General features: G+C 39.6%; 2 protein-coding genes across 3 annotated transcripts in view; one reads left to right on the top strand and one right to left on the bottom strand.

The window, feature by feature from the left end:
- Nucleotides 1-741: 741 nt before the first annotated feature.
- On the bottom strand, nt 742-16,485 carry LOC140151338 (toll-like receptor 3). Its single transcript, XM_072173647.1, has 3 exons — nt 16,244-16,485; nt 5,276-7,594; nt 742-3,589 (listed from the first exon to the last, which is right to left on the bottom strand). The coding sequence occupies exons 2-3, from the start codon at nt 7,387-7,389 to the stop codon at nt 3,337-3,339; spliced, it is 2,367 nt and encodes a 788-aa protein (XP_072029748.1). The 5' UTR covers nt 7,390-7,594; nt 16,244-16,485; the 3' UTR covers nt 742-3,336.
- Nucleotides 16,486-16,880: 395 nt separating this feature from the next.
- Nucleotides 16,881-19,169, top strand: part of LOC140151328 (telomere length regulation protein TEL2 homolog) — a 32,389-nt gene continuing 30,100 nt past the window's right edge. For both annotated transcript variants that reach the window (XM_072173632.1, XM_072173633.1), the window contains exon 1: nt 16,881-17,032. The gene's annotated coding sequence lies outside the window, so the exon portion shown is untranslated. The remainder of the gene's footprint in view (nt 17,033-19,169) is intronic.

Below are 19,169 nucleotides of genomic sequence, written 5' to 3'. Positions count from 1 at the left end.
CAAGAGTGTAATAATTGTATTTTAACTTCTTGATAATATTTGTAGTACTTGCACTCATTAATGTACCTATCAAATATGATACAAACTTAAACACAATAGAAATACAATATCATATTAATGGTAATTCCCATCTAATCTCAAACGTTGTACATAATAGAATAAATTTACGTCCACATAATTATTATTCTCTACTTCTACACGTACCGTTAGTAAGGTACATCCTTTAAACAGAGACGCCATCCCCAATCTGGTAATCTATGCCAATACCTTGCCATTTTGCTTATTCCATAATTCAAATAATAAACTTAAAGGAAGGTGACCTGATATATTTGGAAAATAACATTCTTTAAAATTTAAGTATAACATAAAATGTCATCCCTTTCAAGCACTCATGCAAAAAGAAAATGTAAATGTTTTTTTGTAAATGTGACTAATTCCTAATGGAATTACCGACATTTATACAGTGTGATATTGGTAGTCTACAGTGTTTTTATTAATGATAATCATCATGATCATGTAATATATTGATTTCAAGTGAAAGGCCCTATTTTCTCATAAACATATTGAAATTAGAAGTTCCAACTCAGTGTATTTCCCAAGATATCAACAAAAAACTGCCGAATTAGCCAAAACTATTGTATACCATAGTTTTGACTAATTCGGCAGTTTTTGATGATTTCTTCGAAATACACCGATTTGAACGCCAAATTTCAATATGTTTATGAGAAAAAATTTGAGCTTTCGTCTGATACCATAATCAGCATTTTGATGAGGTAAAGTGGGGGATGAGATTTTCAATCAGGTTACCCACCTTTAATGTTAACATCAAATTCAAATCCATGGCCAGTTGGTATACGTGGCACAACAAGCGTTTTTGTAACAAAACCTCATTTGAAAAAACAATCCTGTAGCATCCTCAAATAACATCATCATAGCCCCATCATAGTGTTTGCTAGACTGGGTATCTAACAAAATATAATTATAAGTTTTTATCCCAATATATACAGCTATATATGGTAATGACCTTCTTCAATACAGTTACGGAATAATCTTTACACAGTGTGAATCTTAGTATAATATTGACAGAAGAAGCTGAAAATATAACATTAAAGCCATATTATAACATTTGCTGAAGAGAACGCCCTCAAAAAAATTTTAAATTCTGGTTTTTACACGATTGTAATGTACTTTAGTCAATAAAGATACTCTGCAAAAATCAAGACTTAAGGTGCTGTAGTTTTGTCAAAATCCGAGATTTTGAATAAAACGATGGAACCGGCGTTTATTATCACGATGTAAATATTAGTCGAACACGTATGCACAGTACACGGCGTGCGGGATACACAGTCACACTCACCCCAGGATCGTACCGTATTACAACCGCGGGAGTAACATGCATGGGCGCTAGAAGTAAATTCCAATCTTCTATGCTTTACCTCACTTGTTCGGCTCAAAAAGGGACATATCTAACAGTAAAAGCTAACATTTTATGGAAAATAAATACTAATCTATTTCTACAGAAATGTTATAATATGGCTTTAAGGGATGTTAACTTTTTCCATCCCGAATCTAAACATGGTTTGTATAGTGTTCATGAAGGCTCAAACTTAAGTAGTTTTTAGTCAACTTGCCGCGCCAATCAGACCACTTGCTGAAGTTCACAAGCTTTCACAATTGGTCAACCAATATTTCAACTTACCTGGAGTAGTTTTTATATCTTGTAAAATAATTATTTGGCAGTAATGATTGGATATGGCAGCAAACTAATTAGGCTAGTATAAATGAATTACACACGTAGCTGGTAAATCTTCATAAACGGGCAGTAAAATAAGATTGTGCATCAGGTATAGATACTCTTAAAAAATAGTGTTTTTGTATAATTATGTACATTTATACATAACCCCTAATAGCAAAATATGTTTAACTTCGCATCAGTCTCAATACATACAGCTGCATACGACACTAGCTCTCTAGTACCAAATGGACAAACACTTGTGTATCAGGGCTCTCCTAAACTTTTTATTCAACTTTCTGATTAGACCAGATGCTGAATTATACACAACTGGCCCACCTGAGTCAACCAACATTACAACTGATATCTCTCTCATGACTTCGGATGAAATGGCAGTGAAGCAATAATTACATTTTGGCTAAAAGCCAGTATAAGGGCGGTTCATTTGTGGTAAGATGGCAAGTCTGGTTGAGGAATACCTTTTTCGACCATACCATCTCAAGCTATCTCATCAATCTGGACAATGCAACGATAAGAGTGAGTGTACATGCATATTAACTTCTTGGCAATTTCTCTAGTACTTACAGTCATTAATGATATCACCGTTACCTAACAAATATAATACAAACTTGAACTCAATAGAAATACATATTTACAATTGCATAATGGTAATTCCCATCTAATTTAGTCTCAGACGTTGTACACAATAGGCCTACCTTTACTTCAACGTACAATTGAATATATGAATACAAAACCCACCCAAGTCCATACATAAGCCAAATTTAGTTAAGCATGGGAAATTGTTGCTATACATAGGCCTGTCATATGTATGAAAGAACAACTCAAATTCATCCTCTGTGTCTATTGGGCATGTGAAAATAGCATGTACGAAAGAACCACGCAAATCCAGAATTTGAGCCTTGTAACACATTGATTGAAATCCAGTATGTAAAAGTCCACTTGTAACACATTCATTGCTAGAGAGTGACTTTTGGAAAAAAAATGGGTTTAATCAAGGAACAAAAGTGTGTGGTTTATATTACATGGCAGTATGCTTATCAACATTATACATACCTGTGTGCTTTATTTTGTATTATCTTACTAGTGGTAATCTCATTCCAACATTGTTGTCTTTGTATATGATTAAAAAACCACCCAAGTCCTGCATTTAAAATGAACCCCTACGAAGTCCCTGAAATGCTAATCGTCATTATTCAGTTTTACCTACTCATTTGCACGTAACACTTACCACGTAAATCTAACTGAAGGAATAAATATGATACACAGGTTTTTTCTCTCAAAATCACTTCCCATGGACTTGGTGGGTTTTGAATTCATGTATTCAATTAGTTACCTCTACACACTCCGTTTGGGTACATCTTTGAGCAGGGACACTATGTGCCAAAACCTAAGCCCCTAACTTAAACCCTTACCATTTTTGCATATTTCATAATTCCAATCATAAACCTAAACTTAATCTTAACATCAAATTCAAATCCATGGTCAGTTGGTACTGGTAGGCAATATGTGGCGACCCTACCAAAAGTCTTGCAGTCTCTGCATGTGACACACGTCATTCATGCCCTATTCAGGTGATATTGATTTCAAACATTAATAGTATTATCCTCTTGTCTTCTGTTGCCTCTAAGTGCTGCCTTCAAACGAAACCAAAAGTTATGTCTGTCTATCCCGGCCTTTGGTGGCCACTGAAGGTAGGTTTGCTTCTTCAGAGTGCGATGTATCTTGTCATATTTTGAGAGTTTTTCATCTGGAATGTCTTCTAGAAGAATTATAATCAACGAATCCTTGAACTCAGCGAACAGCTTGTAGACAACCAATTTACGTTCAAATTTACACCTGCAATGGGCAATTAGAAAGTGAATTTCAGTATCAACTGAAAAATATACATTCATCGTAGTAGACTACTTTATTTTAAAGGTGTTTTACGAGTACATTAAGTTCATTTTTTACTGGCATCGAGAAAGGCGTGAAGATAATAAATACAATGATTTATTTATAGTGACCCAGCCTCATTCTAATAGTGCGCTGCCAAACCCGTAAGACCGTACAGGGATGTAGAGATATTAGCGCAAGCCATTATTGACCTATATAAACATTCGCAGCCAGGATCAGCTCCCCGAGTAAGTTCTTTGTCCAAGACTTGTTCAAGCTGACTTAATTTTTTCATTGGCACTGCGGAGCCTCGAACTTGCACTGTCACCAACCACAGTCTAATTCCTCAACGATTGAGCTAACGGGCGTGATAGATAACGCATCGTAGGCGTTTGCAAGAAGTGATCAAACAATATCATTTATGTTGCTATACATACATTGCATAAATTATAACAACCAGTCACATCAAAGAAATTTCTCTGACCTATTTGCCTGCCCTGTATGTGATAAGAAGTAGGTTGTTGTATAGTTAAGGTTAGCAACTATTCTAAACTGTTGCGATTTGGTAGTTCAAAGCATCTTGCGAATGGTAGTGAACTTTGGCAAAAATTGCATTGATCATTTCATAGCGAGCGTGTAGAAGAATTCAAATAGCACAGATGTTTTGTAAAGAGGGCTGAAACAACAACACTTTTGTAAAACGTTAAACGTACATATTAAACTCATTAACAATAATAAATCACGCAAGATTTCAAAGTATATATGCTTTGTAAAATGAACTTTTGCAAAACATCAAAGTGTTATATTTTTGGCCGCTTCGACCAATAATACCTACATTGTAGTCTACCCTAATAAAGCTATCATGAAAACCTGATCTTTAAACACAATGTTCATTTTAATATGTAAAGAGACCGTGGTGATGATGTTTGGATATTACCCGTATGCAATTTACTTTAAAACACACGGGACACATTTCTCCCCAACCAGAGTCAACATTTGACACTGAAATTACAAAGAAAAATTACCCCCCCCCCCAAAAAAAAACAACGACCGATGTCCCCTCAATCGATCAGACCCAATGCCCTCAATCAGTCCCGTGTCCCTTCCCTCCATCGGATAACTCACGCTACACAATTGGTTGATTTACACTAACATGACCAAGATGTATAATAAATAATGAAATAGATAACATACCATTGAGATTCCAGGTAGTTCTGTGAAATCACACACAGTGTTCGGCGACTTTTTTCCACACTTGGCCGCTTCGACCAATAATACCTACATTGTAGTCTACCCTAATAAAGCTATCATGAAAACCTGATTTTTAAACACGAGGTTCATTTTAATATGTAAAGAGACCGTGGTGATGATGTTTGATATTGCTCGTATGCAATTTACTTTTGCTTAAAACACACGGGACACATTTCTCCCCAACCAGAGTCAACATTTGACACTGAAATTACAAAGAAAAATTACCCCCCCCCCAAAAAAAAATAACAACAACGACCGATGCCCCCTCAATCGATCAGACCCAATGCCCTCAATCAGTCCCGTGTCCCTTCCCTCCATCGGATAACTCACGCTACACAATTGGTTGATTTACACTAACATGACCAAGATGTATAATGAATAATGAAATAGATAACATACCATTGAGATTCCAGATAGTTCTGTGAAATCACACACAGTGTTCGGCGACTTTTTTCCACACTTTCTGTAATGTTATCCACAATCTGTCCTCCAGCCCTGAAATCACGGTAATGAAGACATAAGCGAAAATCATCTTTCTGCTCCAGTTCCGTTTCAAGATACTCTCTTACCCAAGTTGTGTCTTCACCGCTAAAAGACACGAAGGCGTCATAGTCATACTCATTGTTATCGCCGTGTAAGTGTTCATATCCACGACGTCGCGCCCGAACGTAATAATAACCATATATGCAATACGAGCGAAACATAAATACAATCGTTATGAAACCAAGAACTACGACAGAACCAACGCCCATTGCAATGATGGCATACACTGATAGTTTGTCTTCGCACTCTCTGGCATCTGGGTGATATTGTTCGACTTTCATACCAGCCATATCAGGGGGAGACGAACACAGGCAATCATCTAGATCCTCAATTCTTACACTGGTCGTGTCAATCCATTGACGAAACCACAAAAGGGCACAACTACACGAAAAGGGATTATATCCCACAGTCAGCGACACAAGAGAGTCTAAAATTGGCTTCAGTATCGTTTTGTTGACAACATTGATTTCATTATTGTTCAGCTCCAGATAACTGAGTCTCTTCACGTTCACAAAAACCGATTCAGCGATATGAGAGATCTTGTTACGACCGAGTCTAAGATCAATGAGATTTGTGAGATTAAAGAATACCTTGTCAGGAATGACCTTGAATCCATTCCAGGAAAGATCAAGAAGCTTCAATTTGGTTAGATTCCTAAGAAAGAGTCTTGGGTCTCCTTTACTAGGATCCCACGTAGAGTAGAGGTTATTATGCTGCAAGTAAAGTGTCTCTAGCGAATTAAGGTTGTCGAACGAACTGGTATCAATACTGGGTAAACTGTTGTTGCTCAGGTCAAGGGTCACCAAAGATATCAGTTTAGAAAATGGCGATGGCACAGCATCGGCCTTCCTTAGATGCGCTGCGTTAATATACAATATCTTCAAGGTAGTAAGATTCGAGAAAGTATTTGGGTATAGAGTTACTTCAGAATTAAGTCCAAGATCAAGAACTTGCAGGCTCTTTAGACCTTCGAATTCAGACCCAGTGAAGGTGTGTTTAATTTTGTTTTTTGATAACTTCAAATACTTGAGGTTTTTCAGGCCTCGGAAGGGGTACTGCGGAGAAATTGTATGGATAAGGTTATTGTGGAGATAAAGCTCTTCAATATGTGATCCATTGAGGCTGTTGAACATCGCAGGGGTGACTTCAGTCAAAGAGTTGTTACTTAGATCAAGAACTCTAAGAGATGTCAAATTTTTAAACGTTGCCATGTCTATTTGAGCGATAGTATTCATATAGAAATTGAGTTGAGTGACGTTCTTGAGTTCAAGACCGAAAGAACCACTGTCCAATTTTGTAATGTTATTAAATGCACAATCAAGTTCTTGCAGGGATGAGTTTCCTAAGCCTTGAAAATAGTTAGATTTCAAATCATCCAACCCAATATTTTGCAACACCAGTTTGTTGACGTCCATGTTTGAAAGTGCCTGACTTAAACTTGGCAACATTTCCGGTGTAATTGCTGACGACGCGTCCAAGGTTTGAATGGATGATATGCCTCCAAAAATGTTGTCACCGATGCTGGTCAACGGGTTGTTTGAAAATGTCAAGAATTGCAAATTGGTACCTTGCAGAATCGCAAAATCTCCATCACTGATGGTCGAAATCAAATTGAATGTAAGATTCAAAACTTTGAGGGATTTTAGTACGATAGGTTCTCCTTGTGCAAAGTCAACCGACGTCAGTTTAACTTGTTCCAGATAGAGTTCTTCCAGCTTAGTTAGCACATTCAGTGCATACCAGTTTGTGTTACCCATACCGTTGTTTTGATAAGACAAATCAAGCTTCTTTAATTCTTTTGTATGATCAAACGAAGTTGTTTCAAGTTTATTAATCTGATTGTGATGCAGAAGAAGGGTCTTGAGATTCCCTTGATCAACAAACACATCAGGATTGACTTTGGAGATTGAATTATAAGTCAAATCGAGAGTGTCTAAATTCACAAGACCCTTGAAGGAATCCGCTGTCATCTTTTGCTAATTAACCTGTTATGGGAGAGTATGAGGAGCGTTGTAGTCACTGGTATCCCTGATGGTACTGATTCAAGCATCAGATAACTACAATCTACTACTGTGTTGTTAATATGACATGGGAAGTGTTGAGTTGTCCCGGTGACAAATGGTATCATCAGAATAACTGACCACAAGATAAGACTAACTGGTAAATCCATTGTGCCTGCATGAATATAATAATGAGAACATAATTATATAATGAGTAATATAACATACAATTATTTGTTCATTCAGATTGTGTGTAGATGGGCATGGTTAATATTCCAGTGTCACGAGTATTGGTTCTGTGTGAGGCAAAGACAGAGAAGGTGAATATTGTGTCAAAGAAGACAAAATCTGAATTGCCTCCGTGGACACCACTTGATATTAATTCTACATTCTACATTACTAGAGCATAGAGCGCTCGGAGTATCATTGCGAAAGGGTCTTCACTGGTGAACCACGCCCTACTCTATTGATAGGCAACTGTTTTTACCATTTATTATGCTAAATTCCTAGACCTATTATAAACGTTTAACTGCAATCACCATAACACAAAAGAAGTTCATGTTTCAACACGGAGTCGCTACCAATGAGCATTGGAGACATGGCCAACAAAGGCTACAAGATGGATCGTGTCTTGTGCTTTTAGAAAGAACAAGTTCATTGAACATAAATAAATCGCGTATCCGCTACTGTTGTATAGATAAAGAAACCGCTTTACATGGACGTAGCCAGCCAGATCATGTCAATGTCCTCAAAGCAGATTTTTTTCTTCGTCACCCTCTTTTCCCTATTTTCTTCCCCTTTTCCTGTTGATATTTTCCTCCCGATTCTTTTTCCATTTTACCTAATTTTTATGATCTTTTTCCCCCGCTTCTCTTTTCCATTTTCCTCCGCCATATTTTCTTCCTGCTATCCTCAGGTTTTCTCATCAGTTGTCTTGTTCCGGGGAGGCAGGTAGCCCACCCGGGGAAGTTCTGGCTACACCACTGCCACTTACCCTCATGTTCATGGGCCTACTCATCCAGATATTTTTTCTTAATATTTTGTTTAAATTGACTACATGCAAACGCAATCTATAAGGTTGTTTGGCGCCAAGATAACGGGATTTCTATACCCTTGAAGCTTTACAAAGCCTGGTGGAAACAAGATGTTCAGGAAAGGCAGAGACTGCAAGAAACGAACTCTTGTGGATGACCAAATTGGATCTGGGAACTTCACAGCAAGGTTATGTGGTCTAAACAGAACGCCAATGGCATGCATAAACAGAACCTGTATAAAAAGCCGTGGCAGTACAGAAGCTGGGATAACACCTACCGGTACTTCTCTCTAGAACATCCGATGGAGATGCTCTTACTGCTCTGCAATGGCCATGGTGGCCCAGGGTTAATGTGGTTAGAACTGAGGTCATCCTTATGGATACCTATTCCTCTGAATTACATCAAGTTGTGAAAGTGAAATGTGCGTTGCACCATACCAATCCACGGTCTCTTTCGCTGTGTTAGAAACCAGCTTCGCGTCATTAGTCCTAGATGTTGGTGAACATTCACCTCCTTGTTGGCCTTCCATAGCCCCTTGCAAAAGTTGTTTTTCTACACCTTCATGTTTCCTGACAATATGGCCAAAGTACTTCGGCTTTCCCTCAATTATCCCCCATTTCTGATGTTTAAACTTGTACTTATCTTATCTAGGATCCAGGAATTTGTTTTCCTGTCTTTCCATGTCACTTGCTGCAGTCTCCTGTATTATTAAACATCACATCTCAAAAGCATCAACTCTTTTCCTGTAATTCTTGGTCATGAGCCTAAGACTTACATCCGTTCTTCACTGGCCTCTTTGATGCGTTTCACAAAATCCATCAGCTCTAGCTCTACTCTGTTAAACTTGTGCATATCTTATCTAGGATCCAGGAATTTGAACAAATTTTAATCTTCCCCCAAAGTGTGACTTTGTATCTATACTATAATAATCATGAGCTCTGTCTGTGTGTCCGGCTATGCGTTTCGTCGCGCTTCGCCGCATCAATGCGATATTTGGGACATGGGTAGGTGCCAGGAAAAGCATGTTGACCGTGTGGTTTTGAAGGTCATCGGAGGTCATTGGAGGTCAAGGTCAAAGGTCAAAATTTTGACCGATGGCCGAACTTTGGCCGATCGGGCCCAAACTTGGTGGCTGGAATCCTTGATACGAGGGGATTATACGCCCGAAATTAAATCGAGGTCAACCGAGGTCAAAGGTCATTACGGAGGGTCAAATTTCAAACTTTGTCCGATCAGGCTCAAACTTGGTGGGTGGAATCCTTCGTATGAGGAGAGCATGAAAAACATTATATGGAGGTCATCCGAGGTCAAAGGTCAAAGGTCATGGATTTCAAACTTTATCCGATCGGGCTCAAACTTGGTGGGTCGAAACCTTCGTATGAGGGGAGCATGAAAAACATTATATGGAGGTCATCCGAGGTCAAAGGTCAAAGGTCATGGATTTCAAACTTTGTCCTATCGGGTTCAAACTTGGTGGGTGCAATCCTTGATACGAGGGGAATATATGCGCAAAATAAAATTGAGGTCAACCAAGGTCAAAGGTCATGTAGGGGCTAAATTTAAACTTTACCCTATTGGGCTTAAACTTGATAGGTGGAATCCTTCGTATGACTGAGGGGAGCATGAAAAAAATTGCACCAAGGTCATCCGAGTTGAAAGGTCATCTGCAGTCAAACAGTATCGCTATCATGCCAGTGCTCTCACAGCATCTGTGCTCTCACAGCCGCAGGTGCACTAGTATCTATAATATCTATCTATACTAATAAAATAATAAGCGGGCTGTATCTGTCTGTCTATCTGTCTATCTATCTGTCTGTCCGGCTATGCGTTTCGCCGTGCTTCAACGCATCGCGCTGAAATTTCACATATAGATAGGTATCGGGAAAAGCATGTTGGCCATGTGGTTTTCAAGGTCATCGGAGGTCAAGGTCAAAGGTCAAATGGGGGAAAATACCCCACGTGGATACAAAGCAGCAAGTGGATAAAAAGAATCCAGTAGACAATCTACAACAAGTTTCAAGCTACCCAAGCGGGTTTCATTCAGCTTTTGGCTATCGGCCCAATTTGAAATGCACTGTAATGTCTACCCAGAATGCATTGCTGCAAATGATATGTACATTTCAAACTTTGTCCGATCGGGCCCAAACTTGCTGCCAATGAATTCTATAAGCGCCCATACGCCAATAAGTGCCCACACGCCCATAAGTGCCCATACCCCAAGAAGCGCCCATACCCCAATAAGCGCCCATACCCCAATAAGTGCTCTCACAGCATCAGGGCTCTCACAGCCGCAGGTGCACTAGTACTAATAAAATAATAAGCGGTCTCTGTCTATCTGTCTGTCTATCTGTGCGGGCTGTATCTGTCTGTCTATCTGTCTATCTATCTGTCTGTCCGGCTATGCGTTTCGCCGTGCTTCAACGCATCGCGCTGAAATTTCACATATAGATAGGTATCGGGAAAAGCATGTTGGCCATGTGGTTTTCAAGGTCATCGGAGGTCAAGGTCAAAGGTCAAATGGGGGAAAATACCCCACGTGGATACAAAGCAGCAAGTGGATAAAAAGAATCCAGTAGACAATCTACAACAAGTTTCAAGCTACCCAAGCGGGTTTCATTCAGCTTTTGGCTATCGCCCAATTTGAAATGCACTGTAATGTCTACCCAGAATGCATTGCTGCAAATGATATGTACATTTCAAACTTTGTCCGATCGGGCCCAAACTTGCTGCCAATGAATTCTATAAGCGCCCATACGCCAATAAGTGCCCACACCCCAATAAGTGCCCACACCCCAATAAGCGCCCATACCCCAATAAGCGCCCATACCCCAATAAGTGCTCTCACAGCATCAGGGCTCTCACAGCCGCAGGTGCACTAGTACTAATAAAATAATAAGCGGTCTCTGTCTATCTGTCTGTCTATCTGTGTATCTATCTATCTATCTATCTATCTGTCTGTCCGGCTATGCGTTTCGCCGCGCTTCGACGCATCGTGCTGAAATTTGGGATATAGATAGGTCTTGGGAAAAGCATGTTGGCCATGTGGTTTTGAAGGTCATCGGAGGTCAAGGTCAAAGGTCAAAATTTCAAACTTTGTCCGATCGGGCCCAAACTTGGTGGGTGGAATCCTTGATAGGAGGGGAATATAAGGCGCGAAATAAAATCGAGGTCAACTGAGGTCAAAGGTCATTACGGAGGGGTCAAATTTCAAACTTTGCCCGATCGGGCTCAAACTTGGTGGGTCGAAACCTTCGTATGAGGGGAGCATGAAAAACATTATATGGAGGTCATCTGAGGTCAAAGGTCAAAGGTCATGGATTTCAAACTTTGTCCTATCAGGCTCAAACTTGGTGGGTGGAATCCTTGATACGAGGGGAATATATGGGCAAAACAAAATTGAGGTCAAACGAGGTCAAAGGTCATGTAGGGGCTAAATTTAAACTTTGCCCTATTGGGCTTAAACTTGATAGGTGGAATCCGACGTATGAGGGGAGCATGAAAAAGATTACACCGAGGTCAAAGGTCATCTGGGGTCAAACAGTATCGCTATCATGCCAGTGCTCTCACAGCATCAGGGCTCTCACAGCTGCAGGTGCACTAGTTTATTATAAATATGCAGCTCTGATGCCTTCCGGTAGGAATGCGACGAACATCATTCGAACCTAATACCTATAGATTTATATCTTCCGCTCTTCCCCAGCGTGCCTCTTTAGCTCAGTTGGTTAGAACGTCGTGCTAGTATTACAAAGGTCGTCGGTTCGAATCCGGCCAGATGCACTGGGTTTTTGTGCACTGGTCTTCTTTGGGGAAAGATTAAAATTTGTTCATCCTATCAACCCAGATAACTAACTATAATAATTTTCGATCCTGGAATTCTTGGCCATAGCCTAAGACTTGCATCCGTTCTTCACTGGCATCTTTGATGTGCTTCACAAAATCCATCAGCTCTAGCTCTACTCTGCTGCTATACAAATAAGAATGGTATCATCCGCGTACCTCAGGTTAGTGATGTACCGCCCAAACTTCACCCCACCTTCAAACCCCTCCATACAGTTCTCATGATATCTTCAGGGTACATACATAGGTTTGGGGATACGCAGCCCTGCCGTAAGCCTCACCATGCAGAGCCTCTCTATGCGTATAATAAGCCTCTCCATGTAAAGCCTCTCCATACAGAGCTGGCATATTCTTCTTCTTCTTCCTTATAAGTGCCTCCCTCATATGTATGAGTATACACTGCGTACAGACAAGCTGTACTTATTTTTTACTCTGGAACCTAGAGTTTATGAGTGTATTTTTGAAGTACAGTCAACAGTACCGGGATGATCCCCTGCTCTTTTCGAATAGCCTGTGACGTTCTTTAACTTGCACACTACATTAATGTGAGAAAATATACATGTACACGGGACCGACAGCTTAAAGTGTCCTCCAAAGCACTAAGCAAGTAGAGTGAACTGCCTTGCTCAAGGACACAACGGACCCGGGATTCGAACCCTTGACCCTTGGATTCACAGTCCAACACCTTAACCGCTAGGCCACGCTCTCCATGATATTCCCATGATATTGGAGCGTACTATGAACTTGCACATCATTGCACTTTGAGTTGGTTCGAGATAGGGGAAGCTCGGCGAAGCAATCTAACCTTGGAATCTAACACGCTGACTTGCTTTTTGTCACCATTTTGGACAGTCCAGTGTTTCAAGTTGGTGATTTGAATTATTGTAATTAGGTCTTCTATCATTGTTAAAAGGGAGAGCAGAGTAATCTCTTCGATTTGACGATTTCCGGTTGTGGTTGTCTTGCATAATTGCAGCACCAAATAGCACGGTTCCATGAGATGATTGATCTCCTGGAGATTATACAGCTGTTTACTTCATTGGATTTAATAAAGACATAATAACGTTATATCGCCAGCATATAAAGGAAGGGTGGGTTCCTACGTCTGAGTATAATGTCATCTATAAAGATGATGAACAGGAGAGGACCAAGGATGGATCCCTCTGGAACACCTGGAGTTATTCGCTTCACGTTTGTTGGATGCCTTCTCATTGAGGATAACTTTCAAGAATTGATCCAAGAAATAAGCCTTTATCCAGTCCACTAATTGTCTGCGATGCCTAAACCATTTCTATATGGCTGGGATATACCATGACCACAATGCTTGTTGATATCCAGCTTCACCTTCTTTGGCCGGGTCTTTGGCCAGAACACAACATTTTTTCAGTTTGAAGTGCCTCCTGGAACATCTGTGATGACTTGCAGTTTTCAGCATGTGTGTGGTAGGCCTATATCTTTCACTGAAGATGATATAATTATGTGGAGCAGTCTGATTTTCGCAATTGCCAACATTAGGACATTAACTTGTCATCTTGGTTTTGTGCAAATATGCAGCTTTCCTGGATTTGCTGCATCTTGGCTTTGTGCAAATCCGCATATGCAGTTTTCATAGCTATAGATGTAGGTGTAACTACTCATAGCTAGCTATGTTGTAACTGAGGCGAGGGTCATCGTCTGGAGACTGAAAAGATTTCCATTATCTCCTGCTGTCTCTCCACCATTCTCAGCTCGGGAAATGTTGATGTGCTATCATGACTTGATGAGAGATCTATTATTATACTGAGCAGCCATTTCATGGCGATGCTCTATTGTTAAACCTGAATACTATACTTTAAGTTACTTTAGTTTGGTATACCGTAAACGTTCGCCTAATGGCGCACCTGGGCTCCTTTGCCGTGGAGTAAATTTCATGTACCAATAGAGAGCTCCCTCCTCTAAAAATCCCAACAAGAATTAAGGGTACATGTGCCCTTATTTGCTGGTGGGAATTTTATGGGAGGGCACTTTTAGTTTGTGTCTAAAATTCCAGTTTTGTCAAGGGAGCCCAATCAGCGCCATTAAGCGAACGTTTACGGTATTATATTTATTATTATCATGTATATTATAATAATATTGTACTTGTATGCATGTTTGTCTAATAGTGTGCTTTGTATTATAACCAGGGTACTGTTTAAGCGGCAAAGTGGCAACAGTTTAACTTGTTCAATGCCAGTTCTTGCCTGGTTTAAAAAGGCAAAATGGCAAATACGAGGGGGTATCAAAAAGTTTTAGAAATCGCCCAGAAGTGAAAGAGCTATATCAATGAAATTTTGTCAGTGCAATCACTGGTCCTTATGTACACTATGGTGCAAAATGGTCTCATAAGTATGTTTACTTTTTTACAGGAGCTAGATGTCACTACCTGCCTATGTAACCGCATAACCAGCAAAATGGAGAACATTGAGGCATGCAGCATGATTAAGTTCCATTTTAAGGGTTACAGTGCCCAGAAAATCTGTGATGAAATAAAAATTTCTTTTCCAAAAAGCGACAGTGACATATCACAATCACCACCGAAGATAACTTTCATTTCATCATCAATTTTCTAGGAACTGCAACCCTTCAAAAGCAGGATCTTAATAATGCTGCTTGCCTCAATTTTCTCAATCTTGCAGTTTATGCGCAGTAACTGGGGCAGCAGGTTATTGGCATCTAGCGCCACCTGTAAAAAAAGTAAACATACCTATGAGACCATTTTTGGACCATAATGTACATAAGGACCAGTGATTGCACTGACAAAATTTCATTGATATAGCTCTTTCACTTCTTGGCGATTTCTAAAACTTTTTGATACCCCCTCGTACATATACCCAGAAAACACAAAATGTTCTTAAAACTTTATAAACGTGTTATAACCACATTTTGGTTTTATTCAAAACGTTTTAATAACACCTAAATGCCAGATTTTATAACCCGACAATGTTTTCTATAAAACGTTTTGTTTTGCTGGGTAGTCAGTCAAATGTTAAAAAGAAAGCTCATAAAATTAACAGTAAACACACATATTATTTAACATGTTTAACACTTTTTTTTGTCTCATCATGCTCATCAAATCCTTAATGGCTCGGATAGCAACGTTTGCACAATATATTTTCTGGGACATGAGAGCACACCAGACATATCGAATTGCATTTTGAATACGAGGGGTGTCCTTCTGATATCAAATAATTTTGATTTTTATTCATGATATAGGCCTAATGCAAATTTTATGGTAAATTATTAAAAATTGATATTTTTGCAGTCCTCGAACTAAACTTTATAAACCTAATGATATGAACTTAAAGTGTATGTAGCTGGGAGGAAAAGCCGACGATCATTTAGATATTTTGACCTTTAGTATTGCAGATATACATTTTTTGTGGGATAGGCTTTTACAACGGGAATTCATAACAATTAGTGAGTTTTTATCGGGTTTGCCGTCGGACAAGTTTGGAACTGACAAGCTTTCGTTAGGAGTAGCTCTGACTTCTTCAGGACAAAGAATGAGACATGTATACTGATGGCTCTGAAAAGAGCCGTTCACTCCCTGAAGACTGCCCCTTGTCAACAGAGAATAAGTAGATCTCGCCTATCTGCTAATTTAAAGGTTTGGTGGCTCTGAAAAGAGCTGTTCACTGAAGACTGGGCCCCTTGTCTACAGAAAACAAGCAGACGTCGCCTATCTGCAATGGGGGGGGGGGCAATTCTGGGGCGGGCGTGCCAAATATCATTGTTCCCCACCCCTTTTTATATCTCCTTGGCTTGCTAAATAAATGTACCCCCCCCCCCAACCCGGCCCTCCAATTACCCTGCCGGGCTCATATTGCGGACAGTCCTCCAGCCTTAAGCTTAATAGGCCTACTACCTACTGTAGCTGACTATTAAAACTATCATGATAGGCCTACTGTGAATGCTTTAGTCAAGTTGTTGCTTACCTGATTATGTAGTTCAAGCGGGAGTGGAGAAGGTTCAGTTGTTCAGCTACTGACTACTGATCATGTGAGAATGCTGTGATAGCACATGAGCATGAGTTAGGCTTAGCTAAGTTGTGCATGCATGTAGGCCAGAGTAGAAATTCATATTTATAGTAAAAATTATACAAAAATGTCTACCAAAATGATATCAAATCGGAATTTACATGGATTTCACACGCTCTTGCAGCATGTACAGTGGTGTCATATTTAGTGCTGCATGGCTGGTTATCGCGTATAGATCATAAAATGGCTGTAAAAGGTCAAGTTCACGTTTAATAGTTGTTTCACTGTATGAGTGGGGGATGTGAACGTTTTAAAGAAAAATGAAAGCTAGCCTCCTGAAACAATCTATTTGACATCGCCTCTATTCACTAATGGGCTTTATTATATTTATGTATTCTAGATTTGCTTAACTCTTGTAAGGTTGAATCATCCCGGACTGTTTATTTTTATTTTCGGATCACCCCTATTGGAAAGTGAGACGAACTAAATATTGCGAGCTCAGGGAAAGCCCCTGTTTATTTTTAGCTCGCCAAAGCAGCCGTAGTGGTGGTGCACCACACTAAAAAGGAAATGTATTCAATGTCAGCGCCCTGTGTATAAATTTAGTTCATAAGAGGCGTGTGAACTTCAGTGTCCAATTACAAAACATGTAGCCATGCAGAGCTAGATATCAGGTGTTATGAAACACTTCAAGTCTTCAACTTCAGTCTAAGTCTTCAAGAGTTGCTCAGTGACAGTTGCAGTGGAGTAAGTAAGCTTACCGGTAAATTATTTATATTTATAATATTAACTTTTATGGCATGATGGTTATGAATCGTCATACCGACATATGACGTGCCCACAATGGGTATAAATCATGAAGGGCATTTCGTGATCCACAGCCTTGCACAGTGTCATCATCCCTATAATATATCTTCGTCGTGTCAAAAATTGCAGTCATACTATAGGTATGCTATATCTGGTTCCATACAGCAATACGCAGTATTGCTGTCTGGTAAGCAGGTACGAATTGAGACGGTGTGAGTTGAGACGTCGGAGCCGGTCAAACACAGAGGACTAGCCTACATCCCGTATCCTACTATCACTCAAACAAGCAAATCTCTTCACGAATTCACTCACCTTGCGATCCTACATCATCAGTTGAAACAAACATCTAAGTTTCCAAAAACAACTTTGTCATTCCTCAAAACTACAAGTAACTTCATTAATAAAAAATTGAAATCATACTATTACCCGTTATTGAAAATTTTGTTCGATTTATGTGAACCAAAAGAACGCATACGAGTCGAGTTCAGTTTACCAAAATGGTAGCTCCTGCCTCCTGGTCACCTCAGATATGACGTCAGTATCAAGCTGCTTATTAAACGGTGGATCGGATTGGTTGAAATCAACGCCACGTTTTTGACCTTACAGGGGTCAGAGATATGCATATTCATGTATGAAAACAGCGATGCGGATATAGTATCATCACCGAGAACTGAGAATTGCGACATTTTCGATGTTTGTACCGGGGAATTTCAGACACGGAGACTCCGCGGAGATTTCGAAAAATTCGTCCAAAGGTAACCAAAGGGTTGGGGATCGCATTTTTAACTACCACTAAATGTTTCGGAATTGAGGTCGGCTAAAAAGTAGACAGTTTCGGGGACTGTAATTGGTGTAGATGTCACATTTTGAACAGTGAGCGATACCCTTACCATAAGTCGAGGCTAAATAAGCCTTACCTTAGCCTCAACTTGGCCTCGATATCTTTTGAGGCTAAAAATTAACCTCAACTTAGCCATCGAGGCTAAGAAATTAACCTTATCGGTGACAAGGCTAAGAAATTAACCTCGTCTTAGCCTGAAATGTTTTTGAGGCTAAAAAATTAACCTCGTCTTGGCCTGCTTTAATTTTGAGGCTAAAATTAACCTCGACTTTTTTGAGGCTATTATTAGCCTCAAAAATATGGTCACATGATAGGTCAGAGGTCACCAACTGTCAGGGAGCAGACTACTGTATGCTGCTCAGAATTGCCAATAATTTTGAAAAATTAACAGTTTAAAGGGTATTTTAGGCTTTTTTACTGGTGCCTAGTTCATGGGGAGCATAGCAACCATGTCTCTGGAAGAAAAATCAGCTTTTCGTAAGTTTCAAAGTCTGTATTTTATTGCTTCTTTTTCATCAGGAAATATGGCCTTTTTGAGGTTGTTGAATTCAGCAGACATGCATGTATTATAGTCTGCAGACATGTATACTGCAGTTTGATGCTGGCTGACCCTGGTGAAAACGTGTAACTGCACTGATGTTGTTAGGGTGTTATATGTTAATTGATGTTTGGGGATGTTTGTACTTTAAATTGGGGGTGGGTTATTTAGAGAGTTCAAATATGGTGAGTTAATGTTGTTGGGAAAGTTCAAATAATGAAATATGATAGGTTGTCATATTGGAATTAAGTGTTATGTTTGGTTAAGTTGGGATGAAGTGGTGTGCATGCAATATATGTCAATGTATTGGAGATGTTTCTACTTTGAAGTGGGGGGGGTCATCTGGAGAGTTCAAGTGTGGTGAGTTTTCACCTACACCCGATTTGAAAGAGTTATATGCGGGAGTTCTATTTGGTAAAAGTTGAGATGTGGACATGTGGCATGGGGATGTTTGTACTTTTAAGTGGGGGATGGTCATTTTGAGAGTTCTTATGGTGAGTTGTCACCTTCAGCATATTAAAAGAGTTGTTTGGTGACATTGGGATATGGTGTGTCATAAAGATAAACTCTAATTCCAATACGCTAAAGGTGACAACTCTACATATTTGAACTCTCCAAATTACCCCCTCCCCACTTCAAAATACAACTGTCCCATAACATTGACAGCACACCATATCCCAACTTTACAAACAAAACTT

Source organism: Amphiura filiformis, chromosome 4 (assembly GCF_039555335.1).
Source record: "Amphiura filiformis chromosome 4, Afil_fr2py, whole genome shotgun sequence".
NCBI lineage: Eukaryota > Metazoa > Echinodermata > Ophiuroidea > Amphilepidida > Amphiuridae > Amphiura > Amphiura filiformis.
This window is presented reverse-complemented; position numbering and strand designations above follow the sequence as displayed.

Excerpts from the sequence above, each read along its gene's own strand:
- LOC140151338 (XM_072173647.1), bottom strand. The coding sequence starts at position 7,389 with ATGACAGCGGATTCCTTCAAGGGTCTTGTGAATTTAGACACTCTCGAT. Across the intron at positions 3,590-5,275 it reads AACTATCTGGAATCTCAATG|GTGTAAATTTGAACGTAAAT; the intron begins GTATGTTATCTA and ends TGCCCATTGCAG.